At 36.2% G+C, this 25714-nt stretch overlaps 1 protein-coding gene across 2 annotated transcripts in view; it reads left to right on the top strand.

Annotated features, from left to right (window-relative positions):
* NKAIN2 (sodium/potassium transporting ATPase interacting 2) overlaps positions 1 to 25714 on the top strand; it is a 595502-nt gene that overhangs the window by 495865 nt on the left and 73923 nt on the right. For both annotated transcript variants that reach the window (XM_032185202.1, XM_032185203.1), the window contains exon 4: positions 19831 to 20031. In XM_032185202.1, the coding sequence (XP_032041093.1) occupies positions 19831 to 20031 (201 nt within the window). The remainder of the gene's footprint in view (positions 1 to 19830; positions 20032 to 25714) is intronic.

Raw genomic sequence — 25714 nt, forward strand, 5'->3', positions numbered from 1 at the left:
CAGCATGGCGACCAGGGTGGGCTAACAGGGCGGGGCACCTCAGTCAGGGTGGTGCGTGGCAGTTTGCACAGCAGTGCACACAGACAGGGCAAGCAGGTGGGGCGCCCTCACCACTCTTCTCCAATGGTCTTTTCCAACGGTGGTTGTAACCTGCTTGTGAGGAGCCCAGCCATGGTATCCACCAGGCAGAAAAACATGGCCTTCGTATCTCTTGTGGCCTCTCCAACCACAGTTACTGATGTGGCTACCCAGACAGAGGTCTTGGAGAAACACGCGGCCGTCCAGGTCTTGGGCTGCAGGGTGTGCCTCAGTTTTCTGTCGGTGTCCGACAGCAGCAGCAATGGGTATGCCTGTAGGAAGTGTGTCTAGGTTGAAGAATTGCTCAGCCTGATAGTGGAGCTTTGGGTGGAGGTGAGTATGCTGAGGAGCATCAGGGAGTCAGAAAGAAAGAAGACCCTGGTAACTACACACCTGTCAGTTATTGAAGCCCACGTGGGGGGCAATGCAGTCACTTGTCCCAGCCAACATGATGAGTTCATGAGGGGTAAGTCCTGTTTGACTAACTTGATTTCTTTTATGATAAGATCATCCATCTAATCATTCAAGGGAAGCCAGCTGAGGTGATCTTTTTGAATTTCAGTAAGGCTTTTGACACAGTTTCCCACAGGATCCTACTGGGCAAAATGTCCAGTAAACACAAAATGTGTAGATAAACAAAAACATCATACGATGGACGAGGAATTGGCAGGTGAGCAGGGCTCAAAGGGCTGTGGTAAATGGGTCTGCATCAGGCTGGCAGCCGTTCACTTATGGGGTCCCCCAAGCCTCCATTTTAGGGCTAGTTCTCTTCAATGTTTTTATAAATGATTTAGATGTAGGACTAGAGGGTGTTTTGAGCAAATTTGCTGATGGCACTAAACTTGGAGGAGCTATTGACTCTGTCAAGGGTAGAAAGGCCTTGAAAAGAGATCTGGACAGATTGGAGAGCTCGGCAAACACCAGGTCCTGTACCTGGGACCTTCATGCAGGGATGAGGCAATCCTGGCTGTACATACAGACTGGATGATGAAACGCTGGAGATCAGCCCTGCAGAAAGGGATCTGGGGGTTGTGGTTGATAGCAAGCTGAATATGATCCAGCAGTGTGCCCTGGCAGCCAGGAGGGCCAACCATATCCTCAGGTGCATCAAGCATGGCATTGCTGGTCAGTCAAGGGAAGTGATTGTCCTGCTCTACCTTGCGCTGGTGCAGCCTCACCTCGAGTACTGTGTGTAATTCTGGGTACCACAGTACAAAAAGGACATGAAACTATTAGAGAGTGTCCAGAGAAGGGCAACTAAGATGGTGAAGGGCCTAGAGGGGAAGACATATGAGGAGCAGCTGAGATCACTAGGCCTGTTCAGCCTGGAAAAGAGGAGGCACAGGGGAGACCTCATCGCAGCCTACAGCTTCTTCATGAGGGGCAGTGGTGGGGCAGGCGCCGATCAATTCTCTTTAGTAACCAGTCATAGGACCCGAGGGAATGGTGTCAAGCTGCGGCAGGGGAGGTTCAGGCTGCATATGAGGAAGAGGTTCTTCACTGTGAAGGTTGTCACATACTGGAACAGGCTCCCCAGGGACGTAGTCACAGCACCAAGCCTGTCAGATGTTAAGAAGCATTTGGACTGTGCACTTAGTCACATGGTCTAAACTTTTGGGCAGACCTGTGCGATGCCAGGAGTTGGACGTGATGATCTTTATGGGTCCCTTCCAACTCAGGATATTCTATGATTCTGTGATTCTAGTCATATCTGATAAAAGATTTAATTAAGATAAAAGTAAGAAGAGCCCCAGCAAGAAACTGCTATCTAATCCCTGATGAGGATTATAGTACCAAAAGGTTAACATCGTTGACAAATGACAGGTGTCTGATTCAATGATTTCACTCATTGCCCTTTCTTATGTAGAAGACAAATTGAATGTACGTACGTGCATGTATGCACATAGGCAGAGATATAGATCTATATGCATGCATCTGTTTATCAGTTCAGTTCTTACCTCTAAAGATGTTTATTCTTGATGGCTTACAGAGAGAGAAAGGTAGATTTCCAGCCAAATTATGCAATGTAAATATTTTTCAAGCAGTGGGTCTGCTGATATCCTATTTCTGCAATCCATAGTTCTGGTATGAATGGTAAAACAATATACAAGGCTTCATAAATAAATGAATATCTAACTCCATAAAGTATACCTAATATGTATCCCCTTATTCATGAGATTTTCCATCTCATCTGATCAAGTTTACAATCTCACTTTTGGATTTTATCAGAGATTTAGTTCTATCTGATATATATCATTTCCATGCTTATTTAAACAGTCTGCTCTGTATCACTAGAATAATATACCTCTAAGAAAGTAATAACAGTAATAACTGGATTTTATTAGGAAATGTAAAGTATGGTTGTTCACTTTCATTTGGCAACCAGTAGTAATATTAGGACCTCCATTTCACAGAAGTATATCTAGAGATCCAGCAAAAGTGTTTATCACTACTGAGCAAACACTGCCACTAATGACTGATTTAGTATTGTAATACTGAACACAACACAGCTCTTGCATGTACAACAGAAATCATAAAATTTGATCTGCCTTTATCAGGAGGATTTATTGTACATTAGTCCAAAGATTAATAATCTAATTTGAAACTAGAAATAGGAGCCTCACCTGCTGGTATGTTGAAAGCATATGAAATCAGTGCAGGATACAAGAGCCACTGGATATTCATATGTTGCATTAGTTACATGTTACATGAGTTTGAGATGAGAGTTGCAGATGGTAGCAAAGATAGTTAAGTAGAGATGGACTTATTTAGGGTAAAGATCACAAGTATGATGGCAGCTAAGTATTGGAATAATATTGAATAAGATATTAAGATTTGATAGATATGAAAAAGTCATTATCTAAAAAGTGAAACTAGGAAAATTATTCTCAGGTTCATAAAAAGAAAACAAAATGTATACACATAGATACCTGTCTTACTAACTACAGAATAAATTTATTACAGACAGGTTCACCTCTGCAGAATCTAGAAGACAACAAGGGCAACTTTGTTCTACAGGCAGATTTAAATTTAAAGATTCAAAATCAAGAGATACCGTATTTTAATCTTCTGAATAGTACATGAATCAAACATTCTCAATGCTGCTACAAGCTATATACTCCTTTTTTTTTTTCTTTCTTCTTTTTTTTTTTTTCACTTGTTTTACTGTATATTAATAAATCAGTAAGGATAAAATAAATCAGTTTCAGAAAATTCCACTGGCTTCAGATTTTGATGAAAAAAAAATGGGACTTTTTTTTTATTCCTGTTCTGTCCATTTAATAATAATATCTTATTAAAATTAGTGCAGTTAATTTCTTGATGTTTTTTGTGTGTGTCCCATATAAAATCCTTTTTAACTATCAGAAGATTTGAATGCTTGTTGATAGCATTATTTCTATGCTTACTAATATGTTAAATAACTTTTTTACTGTACCTTAGATTTTTTTATAATTGAGCATTCATGACTTCATCTTCCCATTTGGGACAATTTAGCATTTCCATTCAAGCTAACGGTGTCAGAAAAAAAAATCCTGGGTGCATTATATTAGTCTGCTTTTATTGAGTTTGTATCTTGCATTTTGCAGACTGATTCCTCTTAATAGAATTAGGTAAAATTTACTTGCCTGCAAATTGTACTATTATTATCATCATCATCATCATTATTATTATATTGTGGCTGCTTAAATCAACATTGTCATGCAAAATATGAATTACACAGAAAGTTTCAATATTGTTACCAATACAATGTCTTACTTTCTCTTCAGTTTTTGGGTTGCTTCTCAGAGAAGCTGACAGACAGTTCCAATGGAGTAGTTTGGAAGTTTGGGGGTTTAATCCAGAGAATTACAGTCATGGAAAGAATCCCGGGAGAAGGCTGAGAACTGTCCTCTTATACTGACTCCAGTACTGCCACAGTTCCCTGAAGTCACAGGCATTCATCAATCAGCCATTTAGTTAATCATATCAGAAATCACTTCTCCACTGTCAGAGACACCAGGAATCTTGTCTCAGCTCTCAGATTTCTCCAGCTATATGAGCTCATAGATTGGTGAATGCTAAGTTTCCAAAAGACTTAAGAAATATTGACACAATAAGGTGTAGAAGTAACTTATCACTTTATTTTTTAAGCAGAATTGTATCATTCTTCCAAAAGAAATTCCACATTATATATTAAACCAGAATATTTTTTTCATGTATGAGTGAATTTCAAATTAATTGAACAGAAGTTCTATTACAACGAATCATAGAATCACAGAATCACAGAATTGTTTGTGTTGGAAGAGCCCTTTAAAGATCATTGCCATGGATAGAGACAGTTTCCCTGCTGGTCGGGTTGATCAAAGTCCCTTCCAACCTGACTTTGAACAACTCTGGACAACCTGTGCCAGTATCTAACCATTAAGTATTTCTAGTAAAAGTATCTTAGCACATCTAACTGCAGAGAACACATGCTCTAAAGCAAACGTACATGGTTCTCACATTATCACAGAATCACGGAATCACAGAATTTCTAGGTTGGAAGAGACCTCAAGATCATCGAGTCCAACCTCTGACCTAAAACTAACAGTCCCCACTAAACCATATCCCTAAGCTCTACATCTAAACGTCTTTTAAAGACTTCCAGGGATGGTGACTCCACCACTTCCCTGGGCAGCCTGTTCCAATGTCTAACAACCCTTTCGGTGAAGAAGTTCTTCCTAAGATCCGACCTAAAACTCCCCTGGTGCAACTTAAGCCCATTCCCCCTCGTCCTGTCACCAGGCACGTGGGAGAACAGACCAACCCCCACCTCACTACAGCCTCCTTTAATGTACTTATAAAGAGCGATAAGGTCGCCCCTGAGCCTCCTTTTCTCCAGGCTGAACAAGCCCAGCTCCCTCAGCCACTCCTCGTAGGACTTGTTCTCCAGACCCCTCACCAGCTTCGTCGCCCTTCTCTGCACCCGCTCAAGCACCTCGATGTCCTTCTTGTAGCGAGGGGCCCAAAACTGAACATAGTAGTTGAGGTGCATCCTCACCAGAGCCGAGTACAGGGGGAAAAATTATATTATTTATATATTTATATATTATGCATATATACATATATAATTATTTATTTTTAATCCAAATTCCATGTATTGCAAGTTATCTATATTTCTAATTTTATGTCTTAAGTCTATGATTTCCGTAAAAAAAGCAGATATCTACATTTGGATTAGTATCTAGATCTTCTCTAAAGCCAAAGGACTTGAAGGCAAAGGACATTTTAAAATTTGATTCAACTTATAGTGAAGATTTCTGCACCTAGTGAGATGACTTGTACTCTGAACCTGCCATTTCAGCTCCATTGACTGTAAAGGTAACTAGCTCAGAGAGGGACAAAGATATAAAAATAAACTTCAGCCATCACATGCCCTAATGTATTTTTGAGAGTTCTACAGAAAGGATATATAGGAATCATAACAAAAGTTGAGAACATAAAGATAAATATTTTTAGAGAACTGTTTGCTTAAGATTGTTTCTAGAAACACATCGTTCTTCTTTTGCATTAAAATTGTTCATATCTGTTAGAGAACTTCAGGGAAAAGTGTTATATTTAAATTCACTTAAATTTATGCCTTACGTGTTGAGTATTTTCAATTTTTATATTAAATATATCAAATCTCAATTGAATGACTAGTATTGTGCTGCATATTTATAAACATTATGTGTTTCCAGAACCATGCTTTCAGTTATTTGAATCATAGATTCACATTGCTGAATAACTCAGTAGGTCATTTAGTCCATGTTCCCAACCTAAATACCAAGCATATGCATGAAAAATGCAACAGAAGTTTGTCCATCTTGTTTTTCAATGCCAGCAACAATAGATCTCACAGACTCCCCAGGCAGTCTCTTCCTGGGATTTCCTACCCTTTAATTTTAGAAACGTTTTTCTTCAAAATCTAATGCATATTAACTTTGCAATGTACATGTAGTGTAGTTTCTGGAATGTGATGGATGTTCCTCCACTGTGTGCAGGAAAACGTTACTTGATTCTTTTCAACAGTTGGTTATGCTCTAATTCTTCCTTATTCTGAGCTAAGAAATCCCAGTTCTTTATGTCTTTCTTCATAGGTCTTGTTTTCAGACATCTGCTCATTCTAATTGCTTGCTTCTCAATTGGTCCACAGTTTTTCTTAAAATCTTTTGAGTTGAAGCCTTGCCACTACTAAGTTAACATGAATTATACTAGTGCTGCAAAAAACCCTACAGTTCATAAAACCCAGGACTGTATAAAGAGTTATCAGATTTTCTGCAGCAACACAAAAGTGTTGGCCCCCATTGAATTTGTGAACTATAACCATCCACTACGTTGTGGAATGCACATGCACAGTCAGTTTTTAGCCAACCCGTATTTGCACATGTTTTTATTTCTGCCTAACTTGTCCTTTCTGCATAGCACCTTCCAGGACAAATCCTGGGTTTCTCAAGATAGCTTCAAATGCTACTCCTGTCCTCAAATGTACTTGCTGTTTCTCACCGTTTAATAATTCTTCTCTATTCAATCATTCATGTAATTAATCAAAATATTGGATTATCAAAATGAATCAGAATTAATCAGAATAATTTCATCCACTACAGACTCCACAATTTGACACGTCTTTCCCATATGACCACGAACTACTCAAATTTCTTTCTAGATATAGTTTTCTTTCTTGCATAATGCCCTATCATTGTAGGTCAAAACAGAGATGTAATATGTCTTGATTTCGACAACATTAAATGTGTCTCATTCTTTTCAACATTCAGGGAAATCATATCATAATATATTTACCATTAAATGGGACAGAGTCAGCAGAGAAAAACATATCTAAAATGAAAAAGATATCCGTGTCACTTTCAATATGGAAAGACATATTTGTGGGTTCACTGCATGTCTTAAGAAACATTTACATGAAGGTCTGTACATATTGTAACTGATTTAATCTCACATACCATGAGAGTTTCAGTCATTTAATGGGATTACTGATAATACAAAAATAAATAAATAAATTCTAAACTTATCTAGGATTAAGCTGTAAGTCTCTCAGCTTCCAATGAAGTCAAATTGCACTAACACACACTGTAGAAGACCACTCCAGTACAAGGAATTCAAGAAAGCTTTACTACTTCCAAAGCATTTAAGAAAAAATAAAAATTAATTAAAATTATAATGAAAATTAAGAAATAAGAAACAAAGCTGATGATGGAAAAGCTATGTGTCTTGTAAACAAAGAATCTTCTTATAAGTATTTCATGAGGAGAGTTTTACTTGAAAGAGCACAAGTGGTATATTGCTAAGATTATGTAGTGAGGCAATGATATATATATACTGGAAAAGTGAATTATTTATAGAAGTTTATATTTTTTTTTTCATTAGGAAGGTATTTATTTCCAGGAAAATATTTTTACCTATCCTCTATTTAATAAGCCGACTTTTCCTCAACTGATAAAAAAAAAAAAAAAAAAAAAAAATGAACTCTGCTTCTTTGAATTCACAGTGTTTTGCAATATTCTTAAACACCAGGAAAATCAAATAAGAGCTCTTTGTATCATTCTTCCCCTGTGAGTGTTCTATTGTGTATACCAACCTTCCAATTCAAAGTAATAAAAGCATTGATCTCCTAACATCTTGACAGTGGAGTTCCTCTAATTCTGCATTAGCACTAAACACAAACAAAAAATTTATTATAAGCGGCCCCAAGAGATGGTTCAACCAGATTTCTGCATTTCCCTGGGCTAAATCAGCTCTTGAAAACTTAATTTAAGAAGCTGACACAGACACCACAGTTAGAATGGTAAATCTACTCCCCGTCAGTTTTTTAAATAAAGTTTTCAATTACTGATTCAGTCTACAGAGATAGATCTCTGTTCTAGTTACCTCTCTCAGCCTATGCTCATTAAAGATCATTGGTCCTAGTGTTTCATCTGAATCCTGGCTAGAAACTCGAGGGTCTTTGGACAAAAATCTGGATACTGAAGAGGTTCTCTTAAGTGAAATTTTAGCTAGCCAGCATGAGCTGCTTGCAAATAAAATATGCAGATATATTGCATAATATGCAAATATTGTGATGATATAATGGAAGTAGAATGAATGCAAGAGAGAGACATCATTTTGAAAGAAATTTCCTGTGTTTTCGACCTCTTTCATTGTTTTATTCTGGGTTAGTTGTGATATTTCATTGGAAAAAAAAAAAAAAAAAAAATTTAGCTGCAGCATTAAAAATCTCTACAATATCTTCAGAGCCACTGTTTGTGCTACCCCGACGCAACCTTTTCCTTCCCCATCCAACTGAAGGAGACACAACCAGGTTGTGGCAAGTCAGAAAATATGTAAGTTAAAAATCTCTCATTGGTTCCTGGAAGTATGTTTTCCCATCAGAAACATTGATGCATTAGTTATAAATCCAGAGTACAAGTCAGATTTGAGCTGCTGTTTTCTTATTACTACTGTGCTCCCAGTATGTTACAGAAGGATTTTGAGGAATACCCCACAGATCATGCAGTGGAATGGAATACCCCATTTCTCATGCAGCAAGAATCCAATCCATTCTGGCATTGTTTTCTTTTGTTGTCACTGTTTGTTAGATTTTTGTTTGTTTGTTTGTTTGTTTGACATTTTGGTTTGTTCGTTTTTCATTTTTATAGAACTGCAACAACATTTTTAAAACTTCATGGGAAAAACTTTGAATCACAGAATGATTTAGGTTGGAATGCTACCTAATGCAACTCACTTATCTATCAAAGGAAGGTCAATTAAATGGCAGTTTTAAGTGATTTTCTGGTCAAGTTTTGAATATGTCCAAGAATGGAGATTTGACATCGTTTCTGGGCACCTGTTCTAGTGTTTGATCACTCTCATGGTAAAAAAAAAAAATATGTAAATAATAAAATCAATAAAAAATATTTATGTCCAGTCAGAATTTACAGTGTTTGTTGTCTCTCATCCTTGTTCTGTGCACCTCTGTGAGGAGTCTGGCTCTGCCTTTTACAGTCCTTCCCAATAGTAGTTATGGACAGCAGGAGGATCCCCATAGGTGTTCAGCTATCAGCACTGAACCAGTCCAGTCCCTGAACAGCTTGGTGGCCTTCACTGCACTTACCCCAGTGTGTCCATATCTCTCTTGTTCTGAGGAGCCCAGCACTGGACACAGCACTCCAGTATGGTCACACCTGCTCTGAGCAGAGGAGAAGGATCACCTTCCTCCACCTGCTGGTGACACTCCACACCCTCCTTTTCTGCAAAGGTGCATTGCTGGTTAACTTCATTATCCTCCAGGAACCCGAGGTCTTTTACTGCAGAGCTGCTCCTCTGAGCACTGCAGTGCTCAGACACAAAAGCCAGATTAGCTCCCTCACTGAGAAGATAGCAAACTACTGAATTGCCCATGTGAAAGCTGAACTAGAGACACCTCTCCACTCCATTTAAATTGTCTTGAACCAGTCAATGGAAATTTTAATTGAAAGACAATTTTCACTTTTGCACAGTCCTTTGAAATGGAGCACAGCTTCAAAACCTAAGTCTTCAGTGACAGTGGACCTGACACCTGACATGAACTGTCACTGAATTCACTAATACACTGACCTAGGAATTAACTTTTAAGGGTGTCTACCTGATATTAAATCCTGCTCTTTGATTAATAGTTTTTTGGGTTTTTTTTGCATTGCATTTTTATTAAAAATATAAAAAATAAAATTAAAAAATTCGCTTTGCACTTAGTACCTGAAGTAAAAAGCAAGGAAAAATAAATAAATACATAAATTTAAAAAGGCAGTATTTGAATCACTCTATATTGTTCTTCTCTATATTTACTTTAATTTAACTGTTAACAAGATTGTAACAAGAGCTTTAGGAAGAAATAGTATAATATCTGGAAAATGACTTGCTATCACCTAATAATACCATCACTTCAAAACTGTAACACTGCATGATGAATCTGCATAATATTTTTTTTTTGCATCTTATCTACAAATGTTAAGTACAAATGGTGTATATGTTATATGAACTGGTGCTAAGTATAAAATTAGCAAGACATTGGATCCTTTTATTGAGCTAGTTCTGCTGTATTAAATTAGGTGTTCCTATTTTCTGCAAGTCTTCTACACTTTAGCATCATTGCATGCATAGTCATCAGCATGTAAAAAAAGTGTCAGGCTATTCATCTATTGTTTAGTACCTTAACTGGTATAAATTGCTACAGTTTGTTTTGCAGTACTTAGGGTTCTTTTCCTCATACTAGCTAAGAAAAATATTGTATGGCATCATAATATTATTCTTTAGGGTGTGCTTCTGAAAACTTAATAAAAACCATACATTTACCCAGAGTTATGCGTTGAATCTTTTTAAGTGGCCCCAAATTGTCCTTATGAGGTTGCAGTTTATTGAAGTGGTGGGCATTGTCAAGCTTTAGCAATAGCTCACAAGAGGAATGGAAATACACTTGAAATACTTGCTAACTTCAAGTTGTTTGATGTTGTGGTTTGTTTATTAATGCAGATGAAAATATTTCTTTTTTGTCTGTTTCCATGAAGCTTGCAAAGTCAGAGTAGAAATTTATGAATAGATTATTTCTCATTTCTGAATCCAGGAAATAGATTTGAACCCATATCGCCTCCAATGAATATATAGGAGTGCTAATATTTTCCATTCCAATCTGCAAATATTGCCCAAACACCTCGAAAAGTCAAGTTTGGAAAAAATATAATATTATTTTCTGAAAATGTTGAAACAATTTATGTGGTGCTGTTCCCATTATTTTCTTTTCTTCAAGTTTTAAGGTAAAACTAGGCTTCAAATCCAACTGGAAATCCTCATCCTTCAAAATTATTTCTGAAGCATAGTGTAGAAAAAAAAAAAAAAGAATGACCAGATGTAGAACAGGGAAAAAAAAATGTGAATTTGTTTCTTAGAAATAATTCAAATAATTCTCAAATGCAGGAAGCAGTCAATATATGAAACATCTCTATTTCACTCTGTGTTCAAGATATGTTAGATTTTATTATTTCTGTAGTTAGATGGGAGTACTGGATAATCAAATTAGTTCTAATAAAACTAATATGTGGTCCATGCTGAGTGACACAATGTCACACCACAAAAAGGGAGAACAATTTCACCTACTGTTAAATTAATTACTGCATGTAAAATGAAATTAGGTTGATTTATCAAATCTGAATATAGCCTCAGGTATTCTAATAAATATCATCACATGCAAGGACAAGAGTTAATTCTTTATGAACTGAAGTTTATCAGTGTCATACAATATAGTCCTGTGACAAATGTCTTCTTTGTCTAAAAAATATCTAGAACCTTTCAGACATTAAATAAAGGTGATTACAATGAAAGAACCTGAAATAGTCAATCCAGAATCATTTTTCATGCCATTCCTTGAACAAGACATATGAGTTATAGAGGGATGGCCCATACTCCACTTCTGACTTTGTGCTTCCTTTCCAGCATTCTGCAGCTGGCTTCCTGCTCAACATCTTATTTAGCTTTACTAAGAAGCTTTTCAGGAATACTTAGCACTCTCTTTCAGTTGAGTCCTCTCTATTGACTGTAGAGGACTTCAAACCAGCTAAATCTGGCTACTTTATTTCATACTGAGAATGCAAGTGGGATAGGAGAACTAGCTAAAATTAGTGCTTTAGTTTATTTCAATCTCCCCTCAGAAATATTGAAAATATCAATCCGGGCTACATTTGAGTCAAACTGAGTAAGACAACTCCACACTCCTTTTAGTAACTTCCCAATTCATCCAGGCTTCTTTTTAATTATTCTGAAATCTTAATACATACAAAATCAGTGCTGGGTGGAAGTCCTTAAACTGTGTGCTGTGTAGAGTAGGTATTTATCCTCAGCTTGGTGTTTCACAAAACCTTTCTGAATGAAGATGATCAGATGTTTAGATGTTTCCTAACACCAAGTTTGTGATAACAATATTGTTTCTGTGATCTGAGAGCTCTGTTCAAGTCTATGTACTGCTTCCTGTGTATGCTGCCGGTGGTATTTTTTTCTGTGTCTTACAGCAGAGGTTGATTCATACAGCTTGTCATCATTGTAGACATGAGATCTGCCCTATGGTCATGAATGAATTTACTTGTTTAAAGAAGAAAAAAAAAAAAAAAAAAGGAAAAGATAGGAAAATTATTGCAGTTTTGACAGACAATACAAAGTCATAGGAAACAGGAAGTTAAGGTTTGTCATTTTTCCCATGTGCTTTGTTTTACAGGATTACAGTGCCTTATGTTACATAACCAACTCCAATGGACAATAAACAAACCACATCAGCAGGAATTTCTTTCTGCATAGACTCCATGTACTGGGTCTGGCTGGAATGTTAACTTTCCCGGCAGCAGCCCATACAGTGCCGTACTCTGTACTTGTAGCTGGAACAGCAGTGTTATCACACCAGTGTTGTGTCTACTGCTGAGCAGCAGTGGAACAGCATTGGGCCTTTCTCTAACCCTCCAAGGGGGTGGGCAAAAAAAGTGAGGAGAGAAACATCACTAGGGCAGCTGACCTAAACCAATCAAAGGGATATTCCATACCATGTGGTGTCACACTCAGCAATAAAAGGTGGAAACAGGAAGAAGAGGGGGGGGTGGGCTCTCGTTGAGAAGACGTTGGTCCTCCTCTCGAACACCGGCTGCGTGCGTTGAGGCCTTGCTTCAAGAACGTGGTCAATCATCGCTCATTTGTGGGAAGTAGAGAGTAATTTCTTTCCTCTGCACTTCCATATAGCTTTCATTTATTTTGTTTGTTTGTTTTCCTCCCTTTTTCCCCTTTCCCTTTTATTTCCCCTTAGTTAAATTGTTTAGTTCATGGTAGTCTTTATTTAATTATTATAATTATTTCCCTTTAATTAAATTATCCTTATCTCAACCCGTGAGTTGCTCTTTGCTTTACTTCTCCCCCTCCTTATCTAAAGGAGTGGGAGTGAGAGAGCGGTTGTGGGGTTTAGCTGCCCAGCACGGTAAAACCACCACACTCCATAAACCCACCAAAGTTTAACTTCTACACCATACATTTCTGCAAGTAAAGTATTATTCAGATGATTTGGCAATGCAGTAAAACACTCATTCCAGAAAGAGAAACATTTTAAGGATATTTATTTAACCCTGTTAGTTTACTCAAGGCCTTAGACCTTTCTGTTTGTAGCCCACAGAGCTTTGTTCCCAGCTCACTTGGAAGCTCCACATAGCCTTTTGGATATTATCCAAATATAAGATGTCTATGTGCTTAAAAGGGGTTTCTTTAGAATTAGGAGGTTATTTATACTTGTGTTTAAAAGGGGTTTCTTTAGAATTAGGAGGTTATTTATACTTGTGTCTGCAAATTCTGAGCATTATGGCTCAGTGTATTTACCTAGATAAATCAGGAGAACCCATTTACCATCTAAAAGGAAGAAAAAAAAAAGTTCCAAAATAATGAAGAAATTAAACTAGTTTAAAGACATTATACTTTGTTCATAAAAACAAGTAGAAATATTTTGTGAAAGCAGTGAAATCATGTTAGAAATTCAGTTAGAAAATAAATCATCAAGGTTTGGGAACAATTTTCAGAACATTCATTTTACCTTGGAAAGAAATCTAGATCCATACTGAAATTAGTACACTCATAAAACACTTTGTAAGGTTTGTTTCATGGAACAGAGTTTTGGTGTGGGAAAAATGTTTATATATTTCCATCCTGTTTCCAGCTGTGCCATGAATCAAGCCACTCAGTTCCACAGTGAAGCTATTACTTTACTCCCTAATATATCCGTGAGTTCATCACCTTCTGCTACACCAATAAATGTTTAAGTTGCACCTGGTATCTTCAGGTTTAATCCAAACTTTAGAAGAATTTTGTCTTTTGCAATGAAAGAAGATAGTTTTTGGTGTTGTTTCTAATATAATCTGGGAATAACTCTATGCCAACCAGTAGTGCTAGAAGATCAGCTAAGGTTGGAAAACTGCCCACTGGAAACCTGCATTAACAATATTCTAAGACAAGCTGTTTTCCTTGGAGAATGGTCACTTATCAAAAATAAAAGTTTTCAAAGCAAGGTATTGCATCCAACTCAATTTCCTTCAACAAATTTTTTCAGTTCCCAAATGGTATCCCTGATTTGCCACAGTGGGAAATAAATAAGATTCCACAGTCAGCTACTACTCTGGGATGTGGGTCAAGTGCCTAGTTTACTGTATTTTATCATAATATAAGCTTAAATCTTCCAGAAAGTCATTGTCCAAGAAATTACAAAAGTTCTGCCACTCAGGAACTTTGCCATACATATGTAGAAGACTCAGATTAAAATTTCTGTGCAATAGCACAGGAACTGTAATCTGTCAGTCCCTAGTAATAAGTGTCAGTACCTTATTGGACTACCAGAATGGGTTTATTTATCTTGGTTTGCATCCCCCAAATTTATATATATAAATGTATATTCACCCAGAGTATTCTTAGTCCTAAAATATTCTGTTTAAATATGAAAAATATTCATAGGATAGTAAAAATTATTTTAAACTTGCCATAAAACTTGTAAGATTTTTCTTTCCGTTAATGATATTTTTAAACTGAAGATCTGCATAGATAGAAAATTTCTGAACAGATCTGCTCATGAAAAAAAAATGTTACTGAACTGAAGATATTAATATTCTAGAGTTTAGTAGGTGTCTTCCTTTTCCTTTTTTTTTTTTTTTTTTATTTTTTATTTATTCATTTATTTGTAATGAATTGAAACAAAGCAGATCAAATTTGTTAGGTTTGTCAATATATATATTTCAACACTAGAAAACTATGATCTTAGTTAAAAAAAAACTAAGATCTTAGTTAAGATAATAGTGATGGCAGCTCTACCAATTTCATAAGATTATGGATTGGGCTCATATAATGGAATAGTAAACTACAATGTTAATCCCTGTATATCAGTAGCTATGCTTTTTGAGGACTACCGTATTTTGTTAATGTAACACTACTTTCATTTTAGACAAGAAAATCAGGACACCTGTCATCTCTTTCTTTTATGTTGGTATCCTTATAAGTCATTCATTCAAATCTTTGTCTATACACTGGAAATTGCTTAAGACACATTTAGAGCATTTTTAACAGAATACTGAAAACAGCTAAGAGTTAGGAAGCTTCCGCTATTTTCCATGGATGAACTTCAGAAGTAAATATGTTGGGTGGAATCATACTGGCTAAATCCTGTCTCATATATGTAAATGAAATTCCATATTCAATTTGGAATTAAGCTGGTACAAAAATTGTTTTGTTAGAGGAAAATAAAATCCAGGATTCCAGATTACTGAAAAAATACAAATAAAAATAAAAAATAGAAAACATTCACATGGAGGAGAAGGAGTTACACATGTAAGAAAAAGCTGAGAGGCTAAAATTAGTTCAGATGAAATAGGATAAAAAGATTGTGTACTTTTAGTATCTGTGTTCTCTACACAATCATACAATAATTATTTCCTGTATATCGACTGTGGATGAAAAAGAAAAAGGAAAAAAAAAAAAAAGAAGGGGAAAAGGGAAAAAGAGAAAGGGACAGGGCAGGGAAGGGCAGGGAAGGGCAGGGAAGGGCAGGGAAGGGCAGGGAAGGGAAGGGAAGGGAAGGGAAGGGAAGGGAAGGGAAGGGAAGGGAAGGGAAGGGAAGGGAAGGGAAGGGAAGGGAAGGGAAGGGAAGGGAAGGGAAGGGAAGGGAAGGGAAGGGAAGGGAAGGGAAGGGAAGGGAAGGGAAGGGAAGGGAAGGGAAGAGTTAACTCAGGCAAAAGTTATTATCTATTAAACACAGGCACATATCATCAGAGTTCAACATTTTTTGCAAACCAACATAAAAAGAAATTACAGACTTAATAAGAAAATGTCTCAGTTTCTAATCTTTGAGATCAGTCTCTGAGACCTCCAAACTCTAGTCTTTGTCTAACTCAGTAGTTCTGCTCATGACCACTACAAATACCAACACATCTTAAGTGTCAGGAAGCATGTCCTACTAATATATTTTCTTCTGAATTTTCACTCCTTGAAGAATAGATAAATCTACTTTAATACACCAATTTTCATTAACAGGGCTTACAAATATCAGCAGGATTTACAAAAGCATCAGAGTGATCATCAATAAAGCTCATACAGATGTATCTCTGTGTCCACGACGGAAGCAGCTGTTGAATTTAGGATAATGGAATCTTTCTTGACATACAGACTATGAACAACACCATATTGGCATATCCAATGAGTATCAACAGTTCTTACTGAGTTTCATAGCTTCAGGGCTTATTAGACCATTTTGCTGTAATTCCCTGAATACTGTTTGAGCCACAGATGTTGAAAAGAAAACAGACAGCAAATACACTGGAGAGTACAAAAAATCCCCTGCTTCCAGTGTAGACTTTGTCTGTGTCCACTAAAACTGTATTCTAAGTGAACAAAGTAAATAGCAAGAGGAATTTGTCCAAGAATAGTTCTAAATCTTTACAGCATAAGGGATGTTAATGATAGATACATCATCCTCCCTGGTTTACACAGTTCTACCAGGAGATTTAAGTCCTTATCAATTTTCTCACTAAGTAAATTTTTTTTCATAGGCTGCATGACCTTCACTTCGAAACAACAGGAAATGTTCTGCTAATATATGTGCATACTGGGGTACATGGATCGAAGGTTATAGACAAGATCAAAGCCCTTATCAGCTTATATCTGAAAAGATCTGACTGTTCAGCAACTGAATTTGCAGTGAATAGGCTCCTTCTGCATTATTCTAATTTCACATATTTTGGGGATAAGGATTTTCAGGGCCTAACTTGTGAAGATCTGACTTCACTAACATTTTTATTTGAGCTAAATTTGCCCTGAAACATGGATGATGTCTGATCTTACCAGAACCATGTTTTGACTCTACTTAATTGTTTTGCTTTTTAATGTTGACCTTGTTTTGTTTATTAATTAATTCAGCATATAATGGTGACCCTGCTTGAAAGTTTTCTTAACCATGGTATTCAAATTTCTTTAAGATTTGAAGTCTGTGCTTTCAGTTAGAGTTATTTATTTTTGTTAATATCAAGAATTAAGTGCTATAACACTGATAAGTCTCTTTTCTGAGCAGATGAAATAACACAGCATTTTACTGTTTGCTTAGAGGTAGAAATAGAACATAGATCTGATAAAGACTGTAATTTATTATTAGTAAGCACTAAAAGACTATTCACGAACAAAACAACATTGTTCAGTCTAAATCATGACATTCAATTTAACTGCCAAAAGATGACTTGAGGACAAGGGAATTTTCTAAATATTATTTCATTATTTCTATATTATTTCAGAAAATAATTTTTGAGTAAGTTCTGAGGTGGAAGAAAGCTAGACAGCTAGACTTTGTTAAGTTTGTTTGCATGTGCAATTATAAATATTTCACTGTGTAATTATATTTACTGCGCACTTTTGCTTTTAACCTGTAAAGTTTTGGACTGTTGCACCATTTGTAAGCAAACAGAGCTGTCTTCAGAACAATGATGTTCTAACCACAGAGACCAGTTCTGATCTTTATGTTTAGCTCTTCCTAATCCATTTTAACATCACCTGGCAGATACATAACAGCCAGATTTATCCCTTTCTTTTTCCTCCCTGGTCTGCACTTTGTAAAATATTTTTAATCTATCATGATTCTTCTAAAGATATTGCAAATGATAAATAATAATAATAATAATAATAATAATAATAATAATAATAATAATAATAATAATAATTAAAAAAAAAAAAAAACAGACTAAGTCGTATTCATTCATGCTCCTGCTCTGATAAAAGACTAGAGATTAAGAATTTTCCATGGTAACTAGAATGACTTAAAGGTCTTCTGACAATAACATGATTGATTTTGATTTTAGTCATTCAGGAATAAATCTATTACTTTAAGCAAAGTTACTCCAAAGATACTCATTCTTCAACTTCTTACAGCAGGTGAACAGGTCAGCGTGTCAGCAAGTAGCTGTAACAGCGCTGAGTCCAGAAAGAAAACTAGTCTTCTGGCTTGAGTGTTGAGGGAAAATACCCATTTCCAATATGGTAAACACTAGACTAGCACCTTTGCTAGAGAGGGGTCCAGAGAAAGGAAAATTTTTTTGGTTGTGAAAGGTTATAGTTATAGGTAAATATAGAAATTTCTGGAAAAATTGGGTCATTTATCTTAAAGTTCACAGTCACTTTCTTCACCTTTCAACGTCATTCAATTATACGAATCACCACATATTTACACACACAGATTATTTTTTGCTGGATCATTCTGTTGTGAGAATGTAGGATAATTAGTCATGCAAAAATATTTATGGTCCTTCTTGTCGTCTGATAGCTTATGAAGGGTATTAATTTTTTTAATGTATATATTTTTTTTAAATATAAAAAATGCAAACAGATGAGAATTGAAACATAAATAAATAAATTTAAAAAATCAGAAATACTACAGGGTAAAGTGTATTCACAGATTGATGTGCCAGTCATGGTATTGTCCAAAACCTCACAGGATGAAGTTACTTTTGCTTGAATTAGTGCACAAAAAGAAAATAAGTGAGATTGAAAAAATTACTATTTTTGAAATGAGGGAAATATGTACACAGCATATCTGTCACAGAATGACATTCTGTTCATTTTGTCATGGTAAAATTAATTAAATAGTTATGTTTTAAAAATTTTATGAGAATCTTAATTATTAATGTCATCAACAGGCTGAAAAAAATGTAGGTTAGGTGTGGGGAGAGTTTGGCTCTGCAAAGACATTACTTAAAAGGATTTTTTTTTTGCATGACTGAGCACATGTGCACACAGACTAGATAGTCACACTTTACAATGAGGTTACACTTATAAATAATTTATAAAGGGTTGTTAGGCTATTATAGAATCCACAAAGTCCATAGGTTTTTTATAACTATGTATAGCACCCTCAAGTAATGTGCAACCAAGTAAAATTTATGAAATTCATATCCGTAGTATTGTTTATTATGTATATTAATCATTCATTAATCCTTTATGAACTATTTATAAATGTAATCTTAATGGAAATCATGGCTGACTTGTTACTCTCTTGCACTAGCTCTCTTGTACAAGCTGCACGAGACTTGAAGGTTGTAGGCCTCTTTGTCTTTTTTTTTTTTTTTAACAAGCTGGGCAATCTTTAGACAAGGCAATGCACACTAGCTGTTTCCTTACAGATTCCTACAATGTTAGAAGACTGAAACAGGCATTACAAAAAGGCAGTGCTTTTAAGGATCCTTTTTCTGCACCTTCTCTAATATTTCAGCAGAGCCATCACTGTTCTGCTTTGCAGCATCCATGTACATGTAAAAAGCTCCTTGCAGATGATCCAGACATAGTAAAGTCCATGATTCACACCTAGTAAAGTCTCAGGTTCTGACTACTCTTGTACAGTTTGTTAGATCACATTATAAAAATATAGGCCATATTACTAGGTAATGAGTGCAGGAGGGTTGCTGTGGAAATGTACGCATCAATCAGTCTTTGTTGTTTCTGTAGAAGAATAGGCAGTGAACAAGAATGACTGTGTAGTCCAGGCTAGTATAATGTCTGAAAGAAGATTGTGGCCTGTCAAGGTACAGTTACTTGGCTTGCTACAGGCAAGCTCAACTAATTTTCATGTGACAGTGCAGTTTTATTACTGGTCTTTGCTTCTTTATGCATGCTGTGAAATATCTAGCTGAGGCATTTTATACCAGAGCACCATCCCAGAGCATCAATTCTTCATTTGTTGTTTTGCAGGAAACAGATCTCATTCTGACCTTTAATATCTCAATGCATCGTTCATGGTGGATGGAGAATGGGCCAGGCTGCACCGTGACTTCAGTAACTCCAGCTCCAGACTGGGCACCAGAGGATCATCGCTATATCACTGTCTCGGGGTGTTTTCTTGAGTATCAGTACATAGAAGTGGCTCACAGTTCTCTTCAGATCTTCCTTGCAGTAAGTGTTTATAGATAGCCTCTCTCTCATTGTCTTTTCTAACTTTCTTCTTGTTGAATGTTACTACCTGAATAGTGGGGCACTGTAACGTTGATTTACAGACCCTGTCTCTGAGCGTTAAAAGTTCTCCTACAAAATCATTGTTTCAGCCAATTCAAGGCATCTGTACATGAAAATCTCCAGTTTACATTCCCAACACTGCAAAACTGTCGTGATGCACCGTGTCCTGCTGGACTCCATTTTGACCAATGGTCTCATATTACTACAGTGAATTGCATTCAAATTGCACTTATATGATATAAATTATGACATAATAAGTTACAGCTATACCCATGAAAGCCAAATTGAATATAAAACAAAAACTAACAAAAACTAAAATGAAGGAAAAAAAAATCAGTAGTAAAACTCGATTCACTAATCCATTCACAAGCCTCATATCTGACCAGTGAAATGACATTTTCATCTTTAATCAGGAAAACTGATCAATTTGTCTTTAACAATATTATCCAATATGCACTTGAAGAGAATGAGAAAGGTTCTTCCCAAGAGAAGAAAGTATTGTAATTCTTATATCAAAATCAAAAGCAGAGGTCTTAAATCTTTTTTAGAAGAGTAGATATCCAGTGTCAAGGTGCAGGAAAAAAATAAATAAATAAAATAAAATAAAATAAAATAAAATAAAATAAAATAAAATAAAATAAAATAAAATAAAATAAAATAAAATAAAATAAAATAAGAGAGAGAACATAAAACATCTTGTTCGGGGAGAATTTGGTAGGTTCTTAAGCCACATTTAACCTTACTTAGTCCTTTCTCCTTGTGTTGTCCCTTGTACTTCAGCAAGGTAAAAAGGTGACATAAACACTGAATTAGTTGCATTGAATGACAAGCTGCATTTTTCTGTTTGCCCTACTGATATTTACATGTTTTTGATCAAGTGAAATATATATATATAAATGACTGCAAATAAAACGGTCATACATATACATTTGGTGCAGTGCCTCTTACTTCTGGCCAAAAGATTCCAATATTTTACCCAAGGAGGGACCGTACTGACAAAAAGGCAGCAAGGATATTTGGTAGTCCATATCCAGAAGTTAGTGTAAGGCAGCTGGACAATCCCCAGTATATGATGTGGTTGTCAACTACCCAAAAAGTTAGCAGCTTCTCTATCTTTCTATTCCCCAGTCTAGTATAAATGACCAGGTGAGTTCAGAAAAATATATCTCTGTGTCAATACAACCCTGTGTGGGCTCCACATATAGAAGCTTGTTGTCTGATTCACCTGAAAGCCCAGCTACCTCCATGCTTTTCTGCTGTCCCCATTGTAGGAAAGCAAAAGACTGCTTACCAAGCAGTTAGTAAGGCAGGCACTAGGCAGATCTGTACTATAAAATTAGCACCTTCTCCAGATAGTTCCCTGCAGTTTTGACAAGATACAACTGATGCAAATGCAACAGAAAGAAAAGTGTAAAGAAATAAGTGTAAGTAAATAGATTAAAATAACTTTATAGATTTACAACTTTATTTACAAGCAATTATTATCACTCAAGCTGAACTCCAAAGAAGATATCCAGACCTTTATTTTTCTACTTTTTCTTTTTTTTTTTTTTTTAATTTGTGTGCAATTATCATGAACAAGAAACTCAAAGTAATATATATTTCAAGCTTGAGTCTCTTAGTGGAACAAGGTTTTTTGTGTCTATACGCCTAAACAGAGCTGTCTTTCTAGTTAAGGATGATCTTAGCAAGACAGGGGAATGGTTCAGAATAACAAACCACCAGTAACCTGGTAACTGTAGCCAACTACAGCTACTTTTATATTCATGGTACTGTAAATGTATCATGGATAAAGAGCATCATGGTAAAATATGGGTTAATTTTCCATACCTGGTGCTTGTACCTTTAGTGTTTACATCATTTTTACATTTCTCATTGTGGGCACAGGATTCTTTTTCTAAGAGAAATGTTAGCATAATGTCACAATCATAAAAAATATGGTGAGAAAGAGAGGAATTACCTGGTGCTGAATGGTGACATATAACACAAAGTTAGAGGAGCACAATTTGCTTGGTTTTCAGTAAACTAGCTTTCAACAAACCCAAACATTACATCAGATTTATCTCCAGTTAGTAGAAAGAAATTAATCTTTCCTTTCAATTTTCTTTTATGGGCACTTAAGTGGATCTTGCACTTTAACAGTAAACCTATGAATTGCAACCTACAAATTGGTTACTTGCTTTCTGTTTTTGCTTTCATGACAATGATCAAACTAATCTTGATCTTGTCTTTTTCACAAACGTGGCATTGCAGCATGTATTTAAGGGTATTTTCTACTGCCTATAGATAGAAAGTTGCAAAGAAATTCATGTTCACTGAGACCCACTTTTATTAGTCTTTGAAAACATTATCATGCTTGTATTTTGTACTGCTCACTAGTAAGTTCATGTGGAATCCAGATACAGAAGGTTAGGCTCCACATAGATGTGGTATTTGCTATGGAATACTTAGTGGAAAGAATACAACACATAAATAAAAGCTACATATAAAAACAAACAAAACAAACAAAACCACTATTTATACTTTATAAAAATGAAGGCCTAAAGTGGGACATGGGATACTTCAAGGAATGCAGAGACTCTCCTGAAGAGGTGCAGAATACTTATTGTCTATAAGACACATTATCTCCCCAGAGTGTATCCTAGAAGCAAAAACCATCAGATTGCGAATGGTACAAATTCCGCTGCTAATCTTGTGCAAGTCAGCACAGATTTTTATTTTTTAAGAGTGAAATTTAGGATAATTTTTATTTCTTTCACTGCTAAAAAGAAAAAAAAAAAGTTATAATTTAGACAACCTGAAGGTCCAATGATCCCAAATGTCAGAAAAATCCTCAGCATACAGCGTTGTGGTGTTTATTGCATAATGCTTACCTTCAGGACTAAAGAGAGGCAGACATGATGATACACAGATGTGTTGGCAGCTTCTTCTGAGCGGATTTTACTCAGGATAAGCAAGCAACTGGATAAAATTCCTAGTTCAGTACACACTGAAGAAGTAACAGAAAATTGTTGTTGATGAACTCTGTGCTTTGACTAGCTGAATGTTCATTGTTTCGAAAAGTTTCAAAATGGGGAAAAATACTTGAGATCACATATATACGAGGAAATGCTCTGATAAAACAAGGATTATCCTGATTTGGGTATTTAGCATTCATGTATGTGAAGCCAGGCTGGAATAACCCACAGTGATAATGGGGACTGTAAACCAGTCCTTTGTCTCATGCCACAGAGCACTTAGTTCATCAGGTGGTGCTGGTCGGAGACTACAGCCTCTGTAGAGTAGTATCAATCAATCCTTCTATCAGAAAAATAAAAACCACATAATGCATAATTATGTCCATGTAGCAGCCATTCCCATTTCAGAACATTACTTATTGCTCAGCCACTGACTGGTTTTGTCCCAGTTTGATAGAATTTTATTTTGAAGAAAATTCCACTGATTTTCACTCAATTGTTGTGATGTTTTCATGGGAGTTCTCTGTAAATGGCACACCACCAAAATGTCAGTGCCACACACTATGCTTGTCAGCTTTCCTTTTGTGTTCCATACTAATACCTCCCATCTGATTCTTTTGAGACTGAGATGAGCCTTATTTCTATCAGTTTATCTCTACATCTTACCATCCTCTTCCAGCAAGTCAAAAAGAAAGAAAGGGGTCTAGAGTGAGGAAGTGGAATCTATTTAATCCTTAAGTGCAGCTTTGCAGCCTGCAGTGATGCAAAATAAACAAACGTATTTTTAGGGCACCACCTGCAGCATGCAGCTGTACTGGGCTGAGCAGAACTGCTAAGCATATGATTTATTCTGTTTCATGTGAAACCCTGAGATCTGGAAAAGGATGTGGGGACAGTGTTTCTATTGAATCACTCCCTGCTTTTTTTTCCCTCCCCAATTTTTGGTGAATACCGTAGATGTGACTGTAAAGGTAATATCTTCTTATCTGAGGTGTTATTGCATTTTGCCAACAGTGTTTTTTTTTAATTCAGCTACAGCTAATTCATTTGTTTTGCTGCACAAAGCTAACTGTCGCTGCAGCCTGTGCTCACACACTGGGCCAAATTCTCCACTTTGCTCTTCTCTACCATGGGTGCCTCATTTGCAGTGCTGTGAGATCTGAGTATATGGAGTGTCCAAAGCACTCTGTGAGGATCACAGCTCTTCCTGTCCTTCTTGTCCATGTATTACTGAAAAGAAACTGGTCTGGTGATAGCATGACTTGGATACTCATATGCTTCATATATTAAAATGTCCTTATGTGCTTAATGGTTATTGAATCTCGCTGCTTACATCAGAGAAACTATTTCATTTTTAGGACTCCTGGGTTATCCACAATAGATAGATATACTTAAATTACTGATCTCTGGAGATGATTGTTCCAGGTAAAGAATGAGATCAATGGTTCTAATGGAGATTAGACTTGATATTGGTTTGTGAAATTTGAGTTGGATTCTGCATACTTTGTGTGGAGTGCAGGTTGAATGAAGTTCCCACTGACCCCTAGAAAATAGGGGAAGGAAACCATAGGCAGGCAGTGCCTGGGAGGACACAGTAAGGGGTGTACACAGCTGCCAACTTTAGCATGTAATGTCAGTGCTGAAAGAAGGCCTTGTCTCTGTGTATACATAACATATGCTGCTTTTTTTGGTCACATGACCATAAAAAGTGTCTCTACCTTATAGTCTCAGAGGTACCCACACCATCATCATCTAATTGTAGCTAGAGATCCTATGTAGAATTTTCTTCATTTGGATTTTTATTGAACACATTTTAGTACAGAAAATGGAAATCATTTCAGTTCAGGCCCTGAGCTGTGTGTAAGGTCAGTGGGTTATGCTTCCAAGTCTACCACAATGTCCCTGAGAAAGCAATTTCTTCTCTATGAAGCCATCTGCTGCAGTGAGGAAAGCATTCCTAAATTTGTCATGTTCAGTTTATAAGACAATGTACCATTTGCATAGATAGGGATCCGTCAGGTCTCTCAAAAAGCCTCTAAATGTGGATGGCACCCAGCATAGTTAGGCTGTTATGTGGTACAAGGAAATTATAATAATGGTAATTGCATTTCATACAGAAACAGCTCAGATTCTCCACATCTTCCTTCTGCCTGTATTTTACTCTTTGATTATGCATGACCTGCCCCCACTCCCACAAGGCTGTTCTTGCAAAAGTCGACAAATTAAAATCCATTTGTAGATCAAAACTCTGAAAATATGCAAATAAAAGATCAGCCATGGAGATAAGTGTGACAGAATTACATATCTATTTGCCAACTCAGGATTTAAAGTATTTATTATGCTTGTCTTTTATTCCTCACTTACCCACTCACAAGTCTATTGATTTTAGTAGAACTAAGTGCCCGAGTTATGGGAATAAGATTAATGCAAAGGCATCACCTTAGCTAATTTAGTTTTTAGTTATATAGACCTCTAAAAGATGAAGTGTGTAACATTATTCCAGTAAAACAAGTGGGCAAGAAGCATTTCTAACATAAAGTATCTATATTATTGATGGTAACTTACATACCAAATAAATAAAATCATAAGTAAACTGCTACACAAAGGTATTGATCATTTTCATAGTCATGTTGTCGGCTGACATTTATGTACTGTACATTAGTCTT

This window comes from Aythya fuligula, chromosome 3 (assembly GCF_009819795.1).
Source record: "Aythya fuligula isolate bAytFul2 chromosome 3, bAytFul2.pri, whole genome shotgun sequence".
Lineage (NCBI taxonomy): Eukaryota > Metazoa > Chordata > Aves > Anseriformes > Anatidae > Aythya > Aythya fuligula.